General features: G+C 29.5%; 4 protein-coding genes and 1 long non-coding RNA gene across 6 annotated transcripts; 3 read left to right on the top strand and 2 right to left on the bottom strand.

Annotated features, from left to right (window-relative positions):
- Positions 1–269: 269 nt before the first annotated feature.
- On the bottom strand, positions 270–11,580 carry LOC118067317 (uncharacterized). Its single transcript, XM_035083984.1, is given in 8 exon segments — positions 270–774; positions 1,506–1,798; positions 2,273–2,361; positions 2,429–2,531; positions 3,185–3,660; positions 10,197–10,842; positions 10,918–11,176; positions 11,288–11,580. Coding segments are annotated over 8 exon segments (2,352 nt in total). The 5' UTR covers positions 11,506–11,580; the 3' UTR covers positions 270–506.
- LOC118067318 (uncharacterized) lies at positions 5,136–8,323 on the top strand. Of its 2 annotated transcripts, none has more exons than XR_004690366.1 (4): positions 5,136–5,450; positions 5,577–5,662; positions 7,784–7,939; positions 8,032–8,323. It is a non-coding gene; the product is annotated as an uncharacterized lncRNA (long non-coding RNA). The 2 variants fall into 2 exon arrangements; XR_004690367.1 differs by having other exon boundaries at positions 5,577–5,682.
- Positions 11,581–11,860: 280 nt separating the features above from the next.
- Positions 11,861–13,766, top strand: yellow-g (L-dopachrome tautomerase yellow-g). The gene is made up of 3 exons (XM_035084010.1): positions 11,861–12,412; positions 12,606–13,020; positions 13,498–13,766. Exons 1-3 carry the CDS (start codon positions 11,924–11,926, stop codon positions 13,716–13,718), a joined length of 1,125 nt encoding a protein of 374 aa, XP_034939901.1. The 5' UTR covers positions 11,861–11,923; the 3' UTR covers positions 13,719–13,766.
- An 850-nt stretch (positions 13,767–14,616) lies between these two features.
- On the bottom strand, positions 14,617–16,628 carry LOC118067337 (major royal jelly protein 1-like). Its single transcript, XM_035084011.1, has 5 exons — positions 16,425–16,628; positions 16,087–16,354; positions 15,749–15,884; positions 15,329–15,669; positions 14,617–15,131 (listed from the first exon to the last, which is right to left on the bottom strand). The coding sequence occupies exons 1-5, from the start codon at positions 16,571–16,573 to the stop codon at positions 14,931–14,933; spliced, it is 1,095 nt and encodes a 364-aa protein (XP_034939902.1). The 5' UTR covers positions 16,574–16,628; the 3' UTR covers positions 14,617–14,930.
- Positions 16,629–17,045: 417 nt separating this feature from the next.
- Positions 17,046–24,500, top strand: LOC118067323 (ubiquitin carboxyl-terminal hydrolase 31-like). Its single transcript, XM_035083992.1, has 4 exons — positions 17,046–18,088; positions 21,326–21,696; positions 21,792–23,199; positions 23,287–24,500. The coding sequence occupies exons 1-4, from the start codon at positions 17,225–17,227 to the stop codon at positions 23,407–23,409; spliced, it is 2,766 nt and encodes a 921-aa protein (XP_034939883.1). The 5' UTR covers positions 17,046–17,224; the 3' UTR covers positions 23,410–24,500.
- The last annotated feature ends 457 nt before the right edge of the window (positions 24,501–24,957 follow it).

Genomic DNA, 24,957 nt, shown 5'->3' with positions numbered 1-24,957 from the left:
TTGGAATCTGGAACTGCTATTAACCATGGCCAAGGTCATCAGACATTGACGTTTCTTTTGAAATAATCTTATAATTAAATTCTCATAAAAACATACCAATTTTTTCTTCTTATCATTTATATATTTGATTTTATGTAATTAAAAGTAACTATTTAAGTAAAAGGAATTAAACAGTTGTTTATATAATGAAATTAATTGCCGATATGAATTAATTAAGTTTCCAAAAGGAAATTGTTTATTGAAAGAAAATATATAAATATGCTAATAAATGAGTTCAAAAAATATATCATTTTATAGGGAATCAGTTAGTCAATTATAATATTTACATTTTATCTTTTTATTTTACATTCATCATCCATACCTGCAGTAACACTTGATCAATTGAACGGTTAGTATTTGCAATCGGTGATCTCTCTATTTACATTCAGAATTTAAACATGATTATTAATCCTATAGTTGCTAGTGATTTTAATTAGTTTACTATTAGTTGCCTAATGTTTTGTTTTTCAATGAAAGTAACCCGGAAAAAAAGATGTGTTGTATAAATTGTAAGGGAAATGAAGGCCAAGTTGATAGAGTGCTTGTGGTGGTGGTGGTGCTACTGCAGCATTTGGTTTGATTCTCATAAGTCGGATATTAATATCCTGCGGGTCGACGTTTTGAATGTAAAACTTTTGAAATCTTGTTGATAAAACCCAAAAGTTCCCGTTATCACTATCCACTGGTTTGATTTCTGCTACAAATTGTAAGTCTTTCGGACTTCGAGCGATGATTCTGAAACAGAAATAGTTTCATTGAATTTTAGAGCATAGAAAAGCTGATTATTATTTTAAAAAAAAAAATATGAGCAATCAAATTGATTATTGAGCAATAAATATTTTTTAAAAATAAGACTGCTTTGATCTCGATTATGTTAGAAAACAATTTTATCTAAGCATTCGAAACTAGAATTTATATATAATTGAGTAGATTATAGAATATTATTTGCTTAGTTTAGCAAAAGAAAGTAGAACAGAAAATTATTCTAACATAAATAACGGAATATGAAGTTCAACTTTACTAGAAAAAGTTCATTAGACAAATCTAAAGAAAAGAAAGAATATTTTTATGAATACGAAACTTGATTGAGTTATCAAATATCGCACGAGATCATTATGTAATTAATAACCACTAATTTTTCCTGGTTTTCAAAGTTGGTGATATCACTAGCATGCTATTTATGACAGCAGCCGGTTATAAAATTTTACACTTCAATGAGTACAGGTGCCGAAATTATCATCTAATACTAAATAGATTAGACATCACGTAATTAGTGTCACATTTAAATCAAGAAATTTTTAAATATTTATTATATTGATTTATATTTTATTTCACCTTTTTATAAAGATCTAAAGAAACGATATTAGTAGTTTATTTAATGGGTCTTATTTATGTCAATTGCTAGTTTCTGTTTGTTCTTAATTAGTTCATTAAAGTAAAAGACCCATTTCATACATTCATATTACCTTTGTTTATTAGTTCTGGGGTTCCAAGTGGCAATGGCAGTTTCAGTGAGAGGAGAAAAGTAAATTGTGCCGTCACGAGGTTCGACACCTAATGCCAATCCTTGACTTGACTTCTTGCCTACTAGAGTTACTGGAAGTTGTTGACCAAAAGGTAGAGGTCCTGATTTGAGTGCTGATGCTGGTACACTAAAAATACGGTCTGTTGCTAGAGGCTGATAATAAACTATGCCTTCTCGAGGTGAAAATGCAAAGCCAACTATTCCGTCCATTAATTCAAATGTGTCTGTTCCAATCTGTAATTAAAATATCATTGATTTATTAATATCACTTATTACATCCAAAATACCATGTGATTGAAAAAATGGCGCTGTGATAAATATCAACCAAAGTATCATTAAAAGTTAATATACAATGAACTCTGCACATAATCTACGAATAATTATATATATATTGTTAAACAAGTAGAAAGAAAAACGTTAAAAAAAAATAATGAATACATAGTTTCTGGTTCCACCCTATTTTAATCCAAGTTTTCTCACACATTGCATAAGATATTCTTACAACTGAATATTAATTTAATGATCATTAACTATCACTTGACTCTATTTTTTCCCAACCAATAGATGTAAGTTTTATATTATCATTACTAAAACGACTATAAAAAGCTGCTTATAAACTTATCTCTATATTTTTCTGTACTATGTTATATTATTGTTGGTAATTATTCCTTATTGCATTAAAAATATTCCAGTCAATAAATCTCTCACCCGATAATTTGTGTAATCTGGATGGGGAAGCATAGAGGAGTGCGAAACTCTCCAACTCCTATCAGTTCGTCCATCGAATACTTGAATTCCTGTTGAGTACTCAAAATCATGTAAAATGCTGCTAAAGTTCTGATAAATATTATAAATTTTATTTACCAGCAGCAATGGTATCGGTTAAATAAACAAAAACATCATCACAAGATTTTGCCTCTGTGTCATCAATGATCAAATTTGTTAAAAGAGTACTTGGACGACGGACCTGAAAACAAATGAATGATTTATTATTAATTAATGATGAATATTTTTATTAATATCATTATTTCAAGTTAAAGTATTTGTAATTGTTTTTTATTACATCTTTAAACAGATGAATTATTTCTTTAACTTTTTTATCATAGTTGAAGTGAAACTTTCTGAGTTGCTAGATGGGTTTTTATATAAAGAAATAACTTTTTTAAATTCATGAAGTCCATAAAAACATGGATTGAAAGTACGTTTATAAATAATGTGCTACAAAGAATAAGTATTATTTTTAATGGAAGTTTTTATCCATAAAATATCAAGCTAGACATATTTCTTATAGTCATATTCAATCTAACAGTTGGTTTTTATAAAGTTTTTTTTCTATTAGTTGGAAGTGAAACCGTTTTAATCTCCATTAATTCTATAATCATTGGATAAACATCAACAATTAAATAATGATAATGAAGACCAACAAGCTTTTTTAAAATGTTAAAAAGCTTGGCGTACAACTTCTATTTTACTTCATAATTATATATCAACTTCTTTAATCTCTTCAAATAATTTTTTTCCTCCATTCCTGCATTTTTAATCATTATTAATCTAAAATCATTCTATTATTCATTTTTTTTATTAAAAAGTGAAATTAAAAAAAAATAATTCCATGCACACCTGTCGTGGGAAGACAATTTGACGAACTAATTGATCCGTTTGAAGATCAAACACCAGAAGTTTTGGTGGACAAACAGGTCGAAAATCTTCAAGAGATGTATTGACACCACTATCAGCAACCCATAGTCTATTACATCGATCAATACGGATCCTATACACAGAAATCAAACCAGAACAGTTGAAATCACCTCGCCCAGCTTGATGCCAATCCCATGATGGATATGCTTGCAATTGAGGGCTACTTCCACGAGGTAAGTTACGAGAAAATGATGCTAATGTCGCAGGAACACCGGAACGTAATCGAGGAATGCTCACAAAAACTCGATGCTCAGTAGCTTCAAATCCTGTTGGTACAGTATTCTCTGGACGAAATGCATTGATGAATTCTCTGTCATAAGGTAATGCAAAATCTAAGAATGACCATTGAGCTACTGTTTCCAATACTTCTCCGATAGAAGGGCCAATGAAGATTGATGCTGATATCAGAAGTATCCACAAAAGTTCCCTGAAACATTGTTATAATTTTTATATCAATACTTATTCATCATTTTATTTATAATTGATATAAATATAATTTATTATTCATTTTAATCTATAAATGTACAGTATACCTTGTTGAATATATCACGTAGAAATCAAACAACTTGAATACAAAAAATACTTTTCATGATTACAAGAAGTTAAAAATTACAACATGTAAAGGAAGTGAACAATATATTTTTTCTAATTAAAATAATGTTAAACAATATATTCTTGTCGTGTGTAAGGTACATAAAAACGATTTCAAGGATATGAATACATAGAAAGTCGTTTTTCTATGCCTTTCTTGCACTTTCCTTTCGCTACTTTCGTGCAACACGCGGGTGACAACTCCATTAATTTTTATCTGTTTGAATTCTCTTTCAAAACATGTCTATGATTGTGTGAGATGTATTTTAGTGTTTGGACCTCATACATATTCAAAGATTTTCTCATTACAACAACATTCCAGATTGTTCTCAGATCTTGTCTTTCCTCAATGATGAAAAACTTTAGAGGAATACATTGAATAACAATACCGGTGACTTGTCTTAATTATCGTCACGAGACATGTTTGTGTAATTAATTAATAATGATGGTGGTGTCAATCGTAACAAAGACCAGCAACAATATTGTTTTAGTTGTATTTTTAAGTTAATTATAAATTAATCAAATAATTTAAATCGCACTTAATATATTTTAGAAGAGATACATGATCTCTGAATGGTGGACACCTGTTAATTACTTTATCAATTTCTTCTTCAGCATGGTGTCATCTAGACCATTGTTGGAATAAGTTTGAAATATTTCTGGAACAAAAACGTTCTTCTCCTCCCTTGTAGATATACATAATTCATCTGTTACAATTTCTTATTCCATTGTAGCAGAACTGAGTAAACTCTGTTCTTCTGGTTCCCCATGGGTTTATTAGCAAAGATATGAAACACTGCTTTGCACTGGACCTACTCCAAGTTACTCCAAAAAAATCCAAAGCTTTTTCAGTCTTGTTTTTTTTAAAAATGCTCTAAAATCACAACTGGTTTTATATCCCAATCTTTCACTAGTTTGAAGCAATAATTTCTTTGTCATAAAGATAAAAATAATAATTAAAAATTACAAATTAAATAATTGATAATTATAATTAACATTTCGAGAAATTAGTAGACTTAACCTAAGTTATAATTATAATGAAAAAGAGCATATTGTGTAATATATAACAGAAGTGGCAAATTATCACGTACACGAAGTTGAAGCATGAAGTTGCATTCTACATGTTCTTTGCACGAAAACAAATATGGAAACTGTCATTTGATCTGAAGGCTTGTCTAGTAACCGCACGAAGTTTCGTGCACAAGACATGTTATCTGTAAATGTAATAACTTCACGATTGAAGCAGTTTGATTTTTTTCAAATTCAAAATGGCGTTCCTTTATTTGGCGTTGCTCAGAATTTCCCATTGATTAAAGATAAAAAAGTGATTTTTGCTAATTAAAATAATATTTATAAATTGAACAAAAAATTTTTTGATCACTCTAGATACATTAAACAACTTTTAGAAATTATATTTCTCTACTAAGCATTACATAATATTTGTATTTTTATTTTTAATTATCACCTATAATTTGCTGTCGTTAAGAAATATTGTCGTTCAACTGATATTTACACGTTTTGAACAAATTCTCTATTAGATAAAATCTAATGAACACGAAATAAAATAAATTAATAAAGAAACGAAAGGTATATTAAGGTAAATATTTTATTTAAATAAAATATTTAATATTGTTTATTTATTACAATTGTAATAAATGAAAGATGTTAAAAATTCTTAAATAAAACAATAAAAATTCTACAAAAATAATTACCATTTTTACAGATCAATCATCTCTAGCATAAAAAATATTTGCAATTCAATTTCATGAAGATATCAATTCACCAAGTCCGGCAAAAATATTCAATAGAGTAAGAAAAGAACATAAATGGTAACAATTTAATGTTTTTCCATTTTTATTGTTATATTTATTTAAACAGATATTACTCCCTTATGTTATTGTTTTTCTGTGGTCAACGGAAGTACATTCCACTTATACGAGCTTTCTAGTTTTGTAAACATGAGGTTAGTTTTATAATAATCGTAATAAATCGTCAGACCTTCACTTGACCATGAATTTTATAAAGAAAGTGGCTGAAGACATGATATTACGTTACATTAAATTTGCTAAGAAACCTTCAAATCATGTAAACAATAATTGAATGACATTGTTCTTATATTGAATGACATCAAATGTCATTTGCATTGTGAAAGACGATCATTCCTCACATAATCCGTTGGAAAACCAATCGCTTGTTCGAAAGGAAAAGGTATTTCAACGCCGATATATGTAATAAATATGAATATACTAAGTCGATTGATTTTTAATGAGTCCAATAATAAAACACAAAACATGCTTTATTTATAAAACTAGTTTAGTTTGTACTTTCAATTTAGCACAGTTATTTGAAGATCAATGTTTTCAATGAATTCAAAAACATTTTTTTACAAACCATACATTCTTACATTTTTATCATTTCATAATTTTATTTATGTTTTTTAATAACGGAGTATTTAAACATAATTATTTCGTGTTAATTTAATTAACTAATAAGTAGTTGTACGATGTGTAATTATTCAATATGAAGTTAATTTATTATGAAATAGCATTTAACTTGATTCGTAACCACTAAAGTAAGAGATATAATAATAATAATGACAATTATTCATAATAAAACCGAATAAAATGATTGAAATAGCCACAAGTGGTACAGATATTTTAACTTAAAAAATATTTCAACATTATATAAATATAATTCTATATATAATTAGCAATTTATTGCAAGTATCATTTTCTATATATTATCATATTTGTATAATCAGACATGCTAAAGTATTATGAAAAAAATATTTCCGATCATTATCATTATATCAAATTTTTTTCACACATATATCTCCATAAATCACTGATTTTTTCACTCGCAATTTCTGATAACTCTAGCAGGTTTAACTTCTAAACAAAATAGAATAATTAATTGTCATAAAGGTCTAATCAATGAAACATAAAGAATTAAAAATAAAATAACAAAATAAAAGTTGATCAATCACCTCATTGTTGGATATCCAAATGACAATTTGATGTCAAATTTCAAAGCTGTTATCAAACAATTATTGTGGCACTACTTGTTGAATGCGTTCACAACACCACTGCGTACAGTGTTTTACTGTTTCACTTTTCTATCGTTGAATAGGACTGAACTGGTTACTGGGGGGTAGTGAGTATAGAAACACAGGTCAATCAGTCGATCTAACAAAACCCCTCCCTATACATATACTTGATTGTGCACATTCAATATAATACTAACTTGGTGTAAAAGTCATGAGAACACCGTCCTCCTCTTACTTTCGCAGTCTCACGTCCTGGTTCCTGCGGGCCAAACCCATTTCTTTGATACCAAAGTTTCCGGACCTCTATGTAAAAAACCAACGTACATATGTTATGACACACAACAATATCTACACCATTCAGAAAACCGGATCTAAATATTGAATGCTCTGTTTACGCAATTGATAAACTGCATATTTTAGCTTTTTATCTTTGTGTATTACCACTGATGGCTTTATGACGAATATTCATGTCCCATGATGGCATAACTTGCTTATTTCAAGATACTCCTTCATACTGATTCATAATAATGTTATACATACAGAAGTAATAGTTTGCTGAAGTTTCATTCTAAAGAATCAAAAAAATAGAATTTTTGTGGCATAGTTTAATTTTTCTTGCTTTTAATATATCTTGATTAGATGTTTGCTACTGAGATCCATTTCTATACAATTCTGTATGATAAATAAAATTAATTTATGATTTGGAAACAGTTTTGATAACAAACAAATCAATTAAAACAATGATTTTTGTAATCAGTGATATTTATGAGAGCAATTAGACATACATTAGATTTATTTTATCATTAACTGTGCTAATAAAATATTTTATTTAAAATAGAAGTCATTCATTAGCTCGAAAGGTTATAAAATGTTGTTTTTTTCAGGTTAACAGAAAGGCTTGAATTCTTACCCTGCTTCGAAGGGTAAAAGTAACAAGATGTATGGAGACAAATGTTGATGAATTATCAATAAAATGTAACTGGACTTGGATTTTGAAAAAATAATTTTATTTATTTGAATGTTGCTCGAATGATCATGAGGTAGGTCTTGAATAAAAGCTTCCTTTTGTTTAATTCAGGAATTCATGATTTAAGAACAATTCTTTGAATTTATTTTATTATATAAAAATCAGATAAAAGTCAAGAAACTATTCGGTTTATGATCAATGAATCTCTACATTAAAAATAGTTTAATTATAATTACCACAAGATCATGAGGAAGAAGGTATATTTCATTTAATTATAGAAGTAAATGTAATTTTTTTATCCATCCGTAAAACTCAAAGTGTTTGTTGTAGGTCTATTATATATTACTTTATGCATTTAATTTGATTCAAATAGTAATGGAACATGCTACTGTATGAATAAACAATTAGAAAAAAAAAGTAATACGACGAGTGGTAAACTTTTATTTTTTCAAACATTTTTAATAACACACATACTTCTCTATCGTTAAATCATCTTAATCCTTATACTTAGTAATTTTATCGTTTATCTTTTTAATCTAAACATTCATAGAGGTTAGATTCTAACTTGAATTAAATTACCGTCATATTTTAATTGTAATTACAATGATAAACATTTAATCATATCTCAAGTGTAATTAAAAATGATTTCTCAATAATTAAATTCCAAAAATTGCTTTGATATTTACATAATTGATTGAAAATAAAAATTTTTTTATCAAATAATGATGTGAAAAATTCATAAAAATGTTACAATTTATCATTTCATTAGCCCATTTATCACATAAAACTATAATTAAATTGCAAAAAAATTGCACAAAACTAGTTCAAAGTTTCCTGTTGTAAGTTAATTATTACATCCATATAATATAAATAATAATATGATATGAGAAAAAGTGAAAAATATGACATGTAGCTGATAAGAAAATTAGCAACCTATTGTATATCTAAATGTTTCTTGAACGCGTGGCGAAATTAACGGTCAAGTATGCAAAATCAAGACAATCTAAGATTAAAGAGAATTTGATCAGGGTCGAATGATTTATCTGAACAGTGAAAGGAAAAGACAATGTTTTAAAATTTCACTGTTAAAATGCATGCAGTTTCACTCTCTGTTATTTATGGGTCATTTTTTTATCTTCACAAGCTACACACATGTTTGATAATACTAGGCATACAGTTCACATGATCAATGATAGAAATTTAAATAGGCATTCTACAACACTCAATCGTCAATTATGTCACACCTCCTTGTAAGTTAAAATCACTATCAATGTCTTAGAAAGTTAAAACCTAATTGTGGTTTTTTGTTGTGGAGATTGAGTTTGAAAAAATTATTCCATGTGATTGGAACGTTTATAATTATTTGTAAATCTTCGATTTGTTGTATTATCATTCACCATTTAAATTGTATCTGTTTAATTATTATCATTAAACATTGCGATAATAGTCCCATTCACTCATTTAAGTGATATATATCAACAAAGCATTTCACCATCATACAAGCTACATCTGTAACGTATGTATATATGTTTCTAAATTATTGCACCATTATAAATCATAGGAAGTTAAATATTCATATATCACGTTTTTCCCTGCATGTAATTGCAAATTTGATTGTGAAAAAATTTAAATACATAATCAGCTATCATAGTGTGTTAATTTTGAACTTTCTCTATTAAGTATTAAATTCAACAGTAATAGGATTCTTAGGTATGAAATTCTATCAACATTTTTGTAATATAACACCTTGGCAAGAAAAGAAAAAAAAAGAATTTTGTTTTCTGATGAGGAAATCTTGAACCACATTAAGAAATAAGATAGCAGATAACTGTTATAATTGATTACATCAATCATTATATGTATCATTGTTCAAGAAAAAAATTAATTTCAAGATCTTAAAAAATGATGAAGTTTGTGGTTTCATGGTGGGCCAAGTATTTTATATATCAAAAAAAGGACTTCATGATCATTTCAGATCATTTAAATGAGATAATGTGAAATAGTAAGTATGTTATTTCTGCTTGATAACACTTATATAAATAGTCAACATTGTGACTTAAAAGAGATAATGTGAGATACAAAAAATGCTACTTTCACATATATGTTATGCAATCTTAAGTAACATTGCTAAAAATAAAATCAAAAATAGTTTCAATGACAATGAAAATAAACATAGAAATAAATTCATGGAGTTTATTAATTCGCAAACAGTCTTTGGTTTAATTTATATGTGCATCAGTTCAGTAATAATGATGTTTACAGAAGTCTAAATGAACTAATGAGACAATTATACTCCACAGAAACTTGCTTAAATACCTTAAAAGAGTCACAGATCAGGTGAATAAAATTAATCTATAAAATGGAAAGTGAGTGTTCTATTCCACAACCTACTGTACCCTGAATAAAATCAGGGAAGTTGGATTCTAGTATACGCATTCTTCCTCTTCTGTAATCAGGAATTACTTCGGTTGCTAAGGTGAAATCATTGCCGGAAGAAACTTTTAAGAAATTTTCCGCACAAAAGTTAGTACTAGTGTCCCATCGATAAATGTCTGATTTTCCTTCGTATCTGAAGAACAAAGCATTTCCATTGTCTGTTCCCAGGAAAAACATTGTATCTGGTTTAGAGCCAAGATCAACAATTTTTCCATTAACTCCATCACTTTGGAGCAGTCTTGTATCTATTGAGAAGATTCTAGAGCTTCCATGATAAGAGAAGAAAAGAGAATTGGAACCATCAGGTTGACGAATTAACGCCGGATACAAGACGTCTAGTGTTGAACTATCCGCAGCTATTTGTTCAGGTAGAATAACGCGATATCCACGACCAGACGTCACATCATACACGACAATAGCACGAGCTGCTGCATCGGTTATGTAAAGAAACAAACGTCCATCTAGACTATAGTCAGCGATGACATATTGAAGACGAGACGATTCGGTTGTTAAACCACCTAAATCCACTACTTTAACCATCTGTAAGGAAACAGATAGTTTTTATCAAATTAGTCAATTATGTAGACATATTCATTGGTGAAATTTATTACTTACTTTATCATTTTTCAAATTAAATGCTACAACTTTCGGTGAGCATCTTCTTATTGGATTATCTTCCATACTGTCTACCACTCCGGTATCTAACACCCAAAGAATGTCTTGAGGATCCAAGAAGATATCGACAGCATTTTGCAGAGCCTCACAATTTCCTTCCTCTTGTAAAGACCAACAGGGATATGCACTTAGAGTTGGAGTACCGAACTTACATTTTAATGGAATTTTTCCAAGAGTTATTGGAACACCTGATTTGAACCTAGAAGATAAGGAAATTTATAGCTCATTGTAGATGATTTATTTATTCATTGTGCTAGCACTGGTTAATTAAAAAAATTATTTTATTTTAATATCATTTGAAAAAAATTACCTGGGTAATACAACAATAGCATCATCTTTGTAAATGACACTTCTAGTAGCAATAATATTTTTTGATACATATTTTCCATATTTTTTATATAAATTTTTCGTACTCTCACATGGCCAATCAATGTCACTAGCCGTCCACTGTAATCGATCGTCTGGTATGTAGAGAGCTGCTTGTGAGAGTCCAATACAACAAATAAATAATGACAATGAATATTTCATTTTTCAAAGTTAATCAAGTCAATTATTTGCACGGCTGCTCAAAATTAAATGTACTAAATCCCTCCATTATCATATTACTTATTTATACTCATTGTATAAAAATGATTTAATTAAGAAATCAATCAACAATTATTACTGAGTCATTATTGTGAATTATTAAAATAATAAATATTGAAATTTTTCAAAACTTCCGGTTGTTTATAAGAAGCTACACTTCCGTATTGCGAAGTGAAGTATATTTTATTGTTAAATTCGTAGAAATTACAAAATATTAATCCTTGAAATGATATTACAGAGCAAAAAAATAATCATAAATAAAACATCAAGTAAAAAGATATAAAATGTGCTGCAGTTGAATTTTAAAGTCATATAATTTTTTTATCTCTCTACTTTCGTTTTAAAGAAAAAAAATAAAGAAATGTTTAAAATTTTCGCGTACTCATTGTTATTCGTATCAACAATATCAGCAGTTTCAGCAGGATGTGCAAAACCAACATCAACAGATTTTTCATATTCACTAACAGGCACAAGTATAGTTTGGCCCGACGAAAATACGAAAAGCATATTCTCTTCAAGTGGACGATATTTTCCAAGAAATATCATTGGTACCAAGATGAAGATTCATAAAGATAATGCTATCATTGCTTTACCACGTCTTAAACCAGGAGTTCCTATGACTCTTGGAATTATGTCTTTAGCTAAAAGACAATCTGCTGGTTTATTACCTTTTCCATGTTGGTCTATTCAAGAAGAAGGTAACTGCGAAGCTCTTCAAACAGTTGTTGACATTGCTCTTGATATTCAAGATATTCTATGGGTCCTTGATGTTGGAGTAGTCAACACCTTGACTCAGCCAGTATTTCGCTGTGGTCCAAAAGTTGTTGGAATTGACGTCAATACTGGCAAGGTGAGTTTTTTTTTTATAGATTAAGTAATTTTATTGATTGATTTATTTAGGTCAATATTAGCTTCTTAAATGAATTTTTTTATTTATTTAAGTAATGTAATTTTTTAATCAATATATTTATTTCAATAAATAAATCAAAGTCAATGATATAAGTATCAATTGTAAATTTAATTTTATTTTCTTCTTTTAAAAGGTTGTTAAGACTATTGACTTGAGTCATCTAGTTACGAGTCTTTCACGACTTCAAGAACTTTCTGTCGACTATCCCGGAGACGGAAGTGTGTTTTTATACATTGCTGATGCTGCATCTCGTGCAATAATCGTCTACGATGTCGTTGGTAATCATGGATTCCGTGTGAGTCTTCCTCCAGAAGTGAATTTGGGAAATAGTCGTCGAGATGTTCTTTACACCGCTCTTATACGAAAACCCGACGGCAACACAGTTTTATATTTCACTTATCTCAACTCAGGTCGAGTGTTTGCTATCAAAACAGAAGATCTGAGAAAAGGAGTGACTACTAATGTAGTTTCTACTGTTGGTGTTAAGTCCAACAAGATTGTTTTCCTTGGTACGAATGATGGAAGTGCTATATTCTTCAGATACAAAGGTGAGAAGTTGTTTAACTAAAAAAAAAAACAATAAAATATTAAGAAATTTTATTATCTATAACAAGAATACTAATCAATGTAATTATTTTTACTATGGTTGTAAAATTCAATACTACTGTCAAAAAAACTGAAGTTGATTGATATATGAGAATGCTGTTATACATCAGTATGCAAAGGTTGATTTAATCAACCAGCAAATATTTAAATGTGTAGTACATTAAAAATATTTACATTGCATAGACATAGTTAGATTGCCCAATAAAATAGTTCGTTAGAGAATTGTTATATCAAGAATTTGTTAGTTAATTAGAAAATTCCATGCATGTCAGCCTTTTAAAGCTAGCAGTGAGCATTTTAAATTTTATCATTCAATTTTACAAAAAAGGTGTTGATTTATTTTTAGAAAATTCTATTGTAGCTCATAATTCATGACTTGTCTCCTTAATGCTTTTAATAACACTCACAATATTTTCCAGGTCAATCAGATATATACATGTGGGATACAAACACTGCATTTAGTCCTGAGAATTTCGTACTCGTTAACAAAGGAAGCGAATGTCGTCTACCTACAATGGTTTCTTCTGGACCAAAAGAGACTATGTGGACATTGGAAAGTAACTTCCAGGATTACATTCAAAATACTGTTTCTGCATCAGGTCCATCGATGGTTGTTAAGCCTTTACTCAAAAACTGTTAAAATAATTTTTTATATAAAATTAAAAATATTGAACTTGTCTGTCAAAAATGTCCAATGATTTCATACAATTTACATACCTGATAAAAGAGGGAAAGTTCCATATTTCTATGCACTTTAAATCATCCATGCTTCATCAGAATTGGTATGACCATAAAATACATGAATATAAAGTCTAGTAAATAACAAAAATCACCTCTGACTCAAGGTGCTATAAACATTGATGTTTCATGATCAATTATGTGCAAATGATTGCCAAATAGGAAATACATATCGTAAAGTATCTTGAGTAATAATGCAATTCAAATACTAGGACTATACTGTAACTCTCTTCTATTATATTTGTTTAACTAACAACTTTCTCTAGTCATGGAGTAATTATTAAATTTAATTAACATTGAAAAGTTAAGTAAATTAGGAATTGATTGGAATCTTTTCAAGGGACAGATATTACCAGTGTGGAATTTAAATAGATCAATCTCATTATAATATGATTCAATAGTTTCTTTTATTGCATATTGTAAGATAATTGGTGATCATAAAATTGAATGAATTAATTAACTTGTGAATAATAAGAGCAATTTAATTAAATAATTAAAATAATCATGTTATTTTATGTAAGGTGTACATTGTAAATTGCAAATTAAATACATTTGTTTTCCTTAGTAATAATTTATTTGAAACTTTCCAACAACTATCAGAAAATTGTTATATAAAATATCGATCTAACTGAATTTGGAAAGTAAAAAATTATTAGAATCAGTACTTTTTTTACATAATATCTATATATGTATACCGGATTAAAGAAAAAAAACTTGGTTAGAAACAAATAATTCTTGGTATAAAAAATTCCAGTTGAATTGCAAAAATATTCTCTCTGAATTAATAAAAGATATAGATCAAGACCAATAAATTTAAAATTAAAATAAATAAATTTAACTGTACCATGAAATACTTTATTTAATTACCATAAAAGATCCAAAAAGATGGATGGCTATAATTTCGTTAACGAGAAAATTATTTAGAAAAGTAAGTGCAATTAAAATATCCTTATAAATAAATCTATGGACATAATATGCAATGTTACAATTATAACCTCATACAATGAGTTCGCCATCAATCACTGGCAACTTTTCGATATTTCAATTAGTATATGAAATAGATTTGAACCTTAGTGAGCTGCTAATTGGCACACTTACCATATTGAATGAGTTTTTATGGTTTAAACGAACGGCTATGAAGTATCTGAATTACTCGGCTAGTCGGATTCCATTTTTTTGTTGCAATTAAGTTTTTCCGCTTGTTAAAAGGATAGTGTCCGTTCACCAAGCCCCATACATTCTTCTGTGAGTCCGTACGATAATCGGTTATGCTAAGAACTTGTTCACTTTGCTCAAGAATTTCATGATTTGTCGCCTAAAGAATTGAGAAATCAGTTTCATCTTACATTATTATTTAAAATAATACATAAATATCAATCTATTGCATCATTCATGATTTCAAGGTAAGCATCAGAAGGTGTGGCTCTCAAATAAATCCTTTGTTTTATCATTCAAACTCTATGACTATTGTTACATAAACAATGCAATAGAACAGAATATTGGATCACCTACTTTCAAATCGTATTTCGTGTCCCACCGGACACTGGCGTATTCTGTAACCAAGAAGTAATGAAGGCCGTCCTTTGAATCGCACAAAAGTCCAGATGAAAGACCCAACTTAATTCCGTGCCACGTGACGCTTGCATTTCTATGCCTGAATACTTTTCGTGGGAATGATAAAAAGTCTTCATATCTTAATATATCAAGATCTATGCTAAATAGATCTAGAGATTTATATCCAGTTAAATAAAGACGTGAATTCCTTTTTGAAACCGCCAAATCGCCTGTGTAGATACGGGGAACAGTTGATTTATGCAGTAGTTTCAGCTTCCACCACTTTTGACCAGTTCGACCTAGTTGTTAATGTTTCTAGTTGATTAGCATATTCCAAATCTGAATAAAAATGATCATTGGATAGATAAATAAATTTACCTATATTGTAGACAATTATAGATTCGTCGCCAGGATCACCAACATATCCTCGATATCCATATAATCCAATCGTTGGATCTATCACAATAGTTTTGAGCTCTTTTGTAGCAACTCCTGTTAGAGTACTTCTGCTTACCTAATAATCAATTAATAAAATTAACAATTCTCTTGTCTATTAATGAATAAATGTATGAATTAATCATTAATAGACTTTGATATATTGAGACCATACTTAGTGATTTATTTGTTTTGAGGTATCATTACAAAATTATTCCAACGTGCCTTTAATTTATTATCAGTGTTTAATTTATATATAATTTAAAGTTAATAGAAAGTACCTCTGTCCTTCGATGTAGATCAAATATAATTATTTTAGCTGAACAATCAACACTCGTCGGTGAATCCAAGACCCACAATCTTCCTCGACTATCAATATCTAATCCAGTTACTGAAATAATATTATCACAATCATCACCTAAAGATTGCTCTTGTAAACTTGGAAAGGGTTTAACCGATGGCTGTGGAATATTCATGAGGAACATAGTTTCCGGTTCTATCCATGGAGCTTCCAGTAATGTTACTGAATTATTTAACCCACTTTGCCACCTTCGAAGACAAGACATTGCACTTAACGTTTATGAACAGATTCGTGAATTTTTTAAATTTATCTTTATACCTTGGTATTGCTAGATATGCTCTATTCTTCCAAAGAACAAATCGCCAAATCAGTACATCATCAGGTAAACTAACCTTTGAAAAATTCCATGCAGTTGAAGATGTAATAATTGTGATGATTATAAGTAATAGTTTAAATAAAATTAACATTATTAAAGATTAATGAACCGTATTATTTTCATTTAATGCTTTGAAAGAGATTTACTTTCTGATAAACAAAACACAAAAAAGTGATATACATTCACGTACGCTCAGTCATCAATAAAATGTGCTGTGCAAGGAAATTTGTTGTTGATAAAAAATGAGCAATTCTAGTAAAATTTTCAGCAGATCAGCTAGAATATGAAATTAATTTCTTCATACTTGGAATAAAGAGTTAAATTTTTAACACAAGCTAAGTTTATTTGTCGTTATTACCAATAAAAAAATTATTTGTTATTTTTTTCTGAGAATTCTTGAATTTAAATTTTCCCGTCGATATAGTAAATAAATTAGAAATTATCATTTTACCGACAATAGTTAACCTTACCGACGGTTGGTTCGAATGATGATTGAAATGACAAAAGTGGAGCCACTGTAGCGAAATTTATTCGAGGTCGCTCGAGCAAGTGAAATCGTGGAAGTGTCGTGTTAATGGCAAATGGCTGCCGTGTCGGAAAGATTATTTAGTACTCAGCATTGCATCGAGTATCATTAAAAAATCAACAGTATGTAACACACATAAGTAAAGTAACTAAAGTGTTGGACTCAATGATTGTGAAGTGAAAATTTAAGTTAATTTTTAGCTGTAGTCAAGCGGCGATGAATATTGAGAACACCAGCTCGGTGATGAAATCCGTTTCTGAAAGCGAGCTGGGTGTGGGAGAGGTTAAACCTGAGCTGAGAAGTCGAGACTCAAGTTCCAGGTTGAAGCGTACATTTACACTACCTAAGAATCCATTTCAAAACGCAACAAGAATGTCTCGAAGGCGACTGAAGTTAAAAGAATCGAAAGAAAACAATAATAAAAGCTCTAGTGCGCGGGAAAATTTAAGAAACAATTCACAGAATGATCAAAATATTCAACCAAGATCTCAAAATAATTCTTTTCAAGATCGACAAGGAATCAAAAAGGTCTTCCGTCAGCCCTCGTTAAAGAAAATATTTAAAAATATAGTACAACAAGTGTCCAATGTAGGAACACAGAATCATAAACCGCCAAGATGTGATGAATTTACGTCAAGTGCCAATGACATTCGCGTTCCACCATTGAGACCAGCCCATATACCTCCTGATAGAGTTCCTGGAGTAATTGGGCTTAGGAATCATGGCAACACGTGTTTTATGAATGCTGTTTTGCAGTGCCTTTCGCACACTGATATACTTGCTGAATATTTTGTACTTGATCAGTATAAAGCTGATCTTTCGAGAAGAAATAAAAATAACTCAAAAAAGTATGGAACTAAGGGTGAAATAACAGAACAACTAGCATTACTTTTAAAAGCGATATGGAGTTGTCAGTATGATCCTGAGATGAGTACAGCTTTTAAAAGTGTTGTAGACAAATATGGAAGTCAATATAGAGGTAATTTACAGCATGATGCTCAAGAATTTCTTCTCTGGTTGTTGGATAAAGTTCATGAAGATCTCAATCAGGCAACGAAAAAAAAATATAAAATTATCAAGGTATTTATTCACAATTATTTTCACATTCTTGATATTTATTTATTAACACTATAATAATCATATCTTTTTATAGCAATCGTATATCTTGATATCAATCATTAGTTTAAAGTCTAAATAATTATTGTTTATAGTAATTTAGTTGAATTTCGTGTCTACAACCATACTCATTGTTTATAACCAGTGCACGGACATAGATTACGATAACAAATGACGCAATAGTGTGGAGGAGAATGACTGGAGCCGACGACGAATGAATCATCTTAACTTAAACCGTCTCGATTGTAACTTGGACGTCATTCTACTAATTTAATACAAAACTTTTTTATTATTGTTTACATGAGATTCTATAATGTCAAGTATACAAGCATATATTTCATAATATTTGAAAAATATTTTTCTTCGAATTATAATCTATTAATAACATACTTTAAGATCATTAACATATTCCAATTGCTTCAATAACCGCATAAAAAGTAATTGTTTTTTTCCTCTATTTAATAGAGCTTGTCTATACTTTTTGACTTGATGTTTTGTTAATAATTCTACACAATTTATTCACACATTATATTAATATTATATTTATCTATGTATTGACTTAGTATTCAAATGCATGAGTGATTTCACCATGCAATGAATTACAATGAAAACCCGGAATTTTTAGAGGAAGTCGGTCATGGTCATCATACTTTAAAATGTTGTTTTTTTAAAAGTCCAGGTTAAAAGTCTCTGTTTAAATGTTCACTCTTTATCTTATCATTTTAAATTTATATCACGCATAACATTGTAAAAAAAATTGGCAAGTACAATTTTTTATCTGCAGATAGCTCTATTTTTAGAGCAAGCATTACTGGTAGTAAGCTTTTAGATTCAAAGTGATGCATTTACAAGTGAGAATGAAGAGTGAGGAAACGATTGGTGGCCTTGGAGAGTGCGATTCACCAGAGCCAATCAACAAGTTCCTCATGTTCATTAAACCAGTACTATATTTCGTTTAAATATTTCACTATAAAATATACCATCTTTCAAAAGTCATTTCTTAAAATTTTCCTACATAATAATAATTCTTCTATAAGTCTTATTTGTTTATCTGCACTGAAGTAAATCAATTTATCTAATCACTGAGACATTCATGACAAGAGCAATCATGCTGAAATTTATTGAAGAAATACAAAAAGACCTAAAAATAATTCAAGCTTTTGCTACATCATACATGTATCTATATAACTATCGTTTATTGTTTTACACACTTGTTTCCATCATCACCATCATCATCAGTAACTTGACTAATCAATTATCTATTCATCATCAAACTTATCCTCCTCGCATATTTAATTATTTTCAATTCATTATTCTTTCATGCGTGAGTCAGACTTCACAACGATTGAACGTCGCCCACACTTGAGAAACAATAGAATCTTTCCTCGTTGCAATTTAACGAACCACTTTCTCCACTACTCAACTAAAGTCGAAGCTTGAAATGTACAGCTGAGAGAGTCGTGAAATTTTCATGGACTGTGCACTCGGCATTAATTACTGCATAGCTTCTTGGTTCAATCAATAATATACGTTATTCTGAAAGTGTAATCTGATAAACTCCAGAAACATATATTCCATTGATTAAACTATTCCATTGGTAATTACTGATGTCGTCTCGAATAACTATTGAGATAAGGAATAAACGTTTTGTTCATTTCTACACAATCATCTGACATTCTTTAGATCAAATAATGTTATTAATATTCAATCAAATCAATCTTCGATTAGAAACTAATGAAAAAGATGTTGATAAAAATTAATGGGTATTTTAAATATCATTACAGTTCGAATGAAGCCGTTGGGTATATTTGAAATATCGTATTTAGTTTCAACTATCGGTTGAGTGATTCCCCAAAACATTTGATGATTCAAGGATGTATGTACAATCACGTGACAATGTGTCAACGAGCTATCCAATTAAATGAAACCTACAGACTACGTTACAATTACACAGCTTTTTGTGCCTATGTGTGTGTACTCAACAATGAAAAGTTAATATCTAGATGTCTGTATGTTCATTAAAAATTAGTATATTCCAATTTTTATGTTCTGGAAAAAAATATCCATCATTCATTTTGATTTTTGCTAACTTATCTGTCTTGATATGTTTCACAAATTTATCAGTGGGAATTACAGAAATTTGTTGTGCAGCATCTGTTGGAAGAAAGAGCTGTAAAAACTATTTTTACTGAAATAAAATAAGTAGAGAAAAAATTCTACACGTTGATGAAAGTTTTGATTGTTATTTGTTGGAGGGAAAAAATAAAGTATAAATTTAATTTAAGTTTTCAACAGTCATCAAAGTTGATAGTTAAAAATATGAGTTAGAATTTCTGAGTAAATTAATTTTTATGAATTTACATATATACTTGATTTTAAGTAACTTTCTATTACAGTTTAAATGACAGTTGTTACTTTAATTTAAAATAACTTTCTCCAAAATATAAAGTAAAAATATGAAATATGTAAAAAATGAATTTTCCAGTAGATATATATTTTTGTTTAAAAAGAATATTCATTTTAAAATGGCATTCAATAGAATGTATTGAGTTAACTTAATTGTAGTGTAAAAAATGACTAAGCATTGCAGCATCAATTATCGGTATTAAATATTAATTGACAGATTTCTCTGTGATTATATACTAGTGTAACTAGAACACAAGTTATTAAATAATTATTTCATTTTAAGCTCTAATTTATTACCAAAGGATTTATGTTTCATTTTATTGTTTTTTAATTATAGAATTACACAATAACATATCTTGTTTTACTTCCGCTTGGTTGAAACCTTGAAACTGTTCTATGAAATCGGTAGGTTGCACGACAAATATTTGTTAACAATTTTTCTATTGTCAATGAACATACGGAAATCTAGATAAATAATATCGAAGTGATGTAGAAATCGTATTTGCGAAAAAAACAATTGATTCAATGTAAGTCTATAGTTTGACCACAACAATTTATGCTTTAGATATAAATATAGATAACGATAATTATGGATTATTTGATTGAAAATAAAAAAAAAATGAGACAAAGAAGGAGATGATTCCCTTGGAGTAATATTTTTAGACCGAAAAAAAACGGAAGTTTATACTTATAATATATGTACATAACGTTTTCCTTTTTGCACTAAAGTGTGACCTTAATATAGAAGAAAATATTTTGAAAAAGATGATTTATTTATTGAATTGAATGTTCCAGAGTTCATTCGGGAAGCCAGATGACGTAGCAGCGGAAACTCTAGCCAATCACATTCGTTGTAATCATTCATTTGTACATGATGTATTCCAAGCCCAATTTCGTTCGAGTTTAACCTGTCCAAGATGTCATCGGCAATCAAATACATTTGATCCATTCTTATGTGTTTCGGTGCCAGTACCACAGCAACATCGTCAGATGAATCTGTATGTCAATGTTTTGTACACTTCTCAACAGCCTCGCCAAGTAAGAATCGGGGTCAGTGTAAATCAAACGGCGAATGTTAAAGAGCTTAGAGAGATCTTAGCTAGTGATACTGGCATTGATGAGAGCCACATGCTGCTTACTGAAGTCCATGACGAAGGCTTCCATCGGTAAATTATATCTTTATACTTGTTATCAACTGCCATACTTTATTTTTCATTTTATATAAATGCTAATATTATCTTTATTATTTATTACCTTTCAGAACTTTTTCTGACTGCCAGCCGCTCACGGTAATTGCAGAGAGTGATCCTCTGTATTGCATAGAACTGCCTCAACTGAAAGAACCTACCGAACAAGCTTACATTCTACTGGTTTGGGTGAATGTTCTGGTGAAGGGGAATCTAAAGGAAAGATTTGGTAGTCCATATACTATGCAAGTGTCACGAGAAACTTCATATGAAGATTTGCAGAAACTTTTATTGAAAGAAATGCATACATTATTAACAGACGATGTTTTAACGTCAAGCCAAAGCCCTGGCCTCTTTAATATTCGTGTAGCGGATCCTGCGGCAACGCCTATTCAAGATGAACATCCTTGTATTGATCCTTGTGTCGAGCACCCACTTTATACTGAACAAATTGAACAAGCCCTTGCGCTTTGTGCCGATGATTCGGGGCCTCAACATGTCAAGTTGATACTTGAGTGGGATGAAGCTACTAAAGTTAACATTATTCAAGATGATACTGATCAGATAGAAGAGCATGCAAGTGTTAAGCAATTAAAATCAAACTCTGAACTGGGTGGAGCTGTTACGCTTGAAGAATGTTTCGATTTGTACACGCGAGAAGAAGTTCTTGGAGCTGAAGATGCTTGGCATTGTCCTTATTGTAATAGAAAGCAGGAAGTCGTTAAGAAACTTGGGCTATGGTCACTTCCGGACATCCTTGTGATTCATTTAAAAAGATTTAGACAACAGTCTAAGCAACAGTCAACTTCTAAGCTCACTATGCTCGTTGATTTCCCTTTGTACGGTTTCGATATGACCCCACATTTAGCTCATGGTGGAGTACAGAATCACACAAATGTCGCAACACTCGGAAGCCTTGGGTGGTCACCATGGAAGAAACCTCGTCCACGACAACATAATATTCCTAAGTACGATGAAAATGTATATGACTTGTATGCGATCTGTAATCATCATGGCCAAGATCTACAAGGTGGCCATTATACTGCTTTTTGTCGGAATCCTTATGATTCCCAATGGTATTGTTTTGATGATACACGAGTTGAAGGAGTTACGGAAACCAGTTTAGTTACCAATGCGGCCTATATGCTATTCTATCAACGACGTTCCAATAATTCAACTGGAAACTCTTCAGCAGCTTCTACAAGTTCAACTGGCTCAGGCCTGGACCATTGGGTTTCACGAATGCCTCCTTTTTATTTTAATAATAAAAATTCATCAAACTTTTCCAATAATAAGCAGAGCAAGTCTCAGGAAGTTCTTTGTCAAGAAAAAATAGTGGAGGAAAAAAATATACATAATTTTAATCGTGGATGTCGTAATTACGCTACTCTTCAGCCTACTAAGAGAAATGTAGCAACTGAGATTGAAGCGGGTGAGATTGATCATTACTCTGATGATGAAGCACCTTCCAGAAGAGAATGGGTAAGATAAATGTCTACTATTTAAGATGACAAAAAATTTTACTAAGAAAATTAGCTAAACTTTTTTCTTTTTTTTTCATCGATTCAGGCTTCACCTAAACCAATTAGGAAAACATCATCAATTACTTTAACGCCAAATGCAGTCTCGGCAATTAATCACATAAATACTGATGGTTCAGAGACTGCAGTTATTCACGAATCAACATTGTAACAAACAATTTGAGCCAGATGATATTCTGGCTGTGTCAAAGCTATCAATTATTCATTGAGCAGTCTATTTTTCTGCAAAGGAATAAAGTTTCAACGAATTTTGTATTCGCTCGTAGCTAGTAGACGATGAAAATGCGAGTCATTCAGATTATTTGTGAAAATTGTTACAAATAACGGGTGAGGTTTTTAAATATTTGTATATAGATTAAAAGAGTCTTGTTCAACAGCACCCGTGACAATAAAACAACTAGATTTTTGAATAATTAATGAATAAATGATGACAGAATGAGTACTTTGTAAGTATATTGTTACTTTATAAGTGAAAATTTTTCAAAATATTTCATGACTGTGAATTAAAACGCGAATGTAATTCTTTGGACGCGTTTTATGAAAATAGTTACATCTCCTTTGACTAAAACGCGCTTTTAGACATAACATTTATATTGTATTTGTATCACCCACTAGTGGCCTTATCTCTACTATTATAATTATACTTGAATCATTTTTTTCACACTTCTAAATATTGTATTCAGCATTTTTCTTTAATATCATGCACTAAGTCTTTATTATAAAAAACATATGAGCCAAATTATGGATGATAAATATACTCTATAATAGTCTGAAATGATAATATAATGTGAATTAGTTGATACAAAGCAGATAATACAAATTTCTTCCTCCCCAGTAGATATTGGAAATATTCAATGGTTTGAATGATTCGAGAGTGAGGAGAAAGTTATTAATATAACTGTAAACTTAGGAGTTTAAGAAAAATATTTAGTATCTAAGGTTGTTATTTAATGAATTCATATAGAGGAAAATTTTTTAATAATATTTTTTTTTTAAATTCATAAAATTTAACAATCTCATTCTCGTTTGTTTATATGGAAAATTCATTCCAAAAGAAGAGTAAACATTTATTAATGAGAATGAGGGAAAGAAAAAAATTTATATCTAAAATATGAGAGATATGTAAATATAAATTACATATAAAGTAGAAATCATTTCTAATTTATTTTCAAGTAATAATGATTACTAGTCACATATGTTTCGGACAAATTTAAAATTGCACTTTATAAAAATGTAGCTAAAAATCACCTTTATTAAATATCATATTTAATTATATTAAAGTTATCATTATACTATCTTTTTTAGACATTGTATGTATGTTCATTAAATATGACTGATCATTTCATATTATTATAAATAAAAATTTTTGTTAAAATAAAAACAATATATTCAACTTATTTAAAGTTACAAATAATTATGTATTTATTTTTGAAATCATTTATTATAAAATAGATCAATTTTTAATGTCATTTTAAAAATTGTAAAGTAAAATTATTTTATTGAAAAATATTAAATTTTTTGGATGTCAATGACTCTTTTTTTTTTAACAATTTGTCGAAAAGATATTTATTATAAAATATTTTAATAATAAAATGTATGTACATGAATTCATAAGTCGACAATTATTTAAAAAAAAAAATATTTCAACAAAATAATTTTATGATCAACATAACCTTTCTCCTTATAAAAAAGCTTTTAT

This window comes from Chelonus insularis, unplaced genomic scaffold (assembly GCF_013357705.1).
Source record: "Chelonus insularis isolate UGA/USDA-ARS -01 unplaced genomic scaffold, ASM1335770v1 contig_378_pilon, whole genome shotgun sequence".
Classification (NCBI taxonomy): Eukaryota; Metazoa; Arthropoda; class Insecta; order Hymenoptera; family Braconidae; genus Chelonus; species Chelonus insularis.
This window is presented reverse-complemented; position numbering and strand designations above follow the sequence as displayed.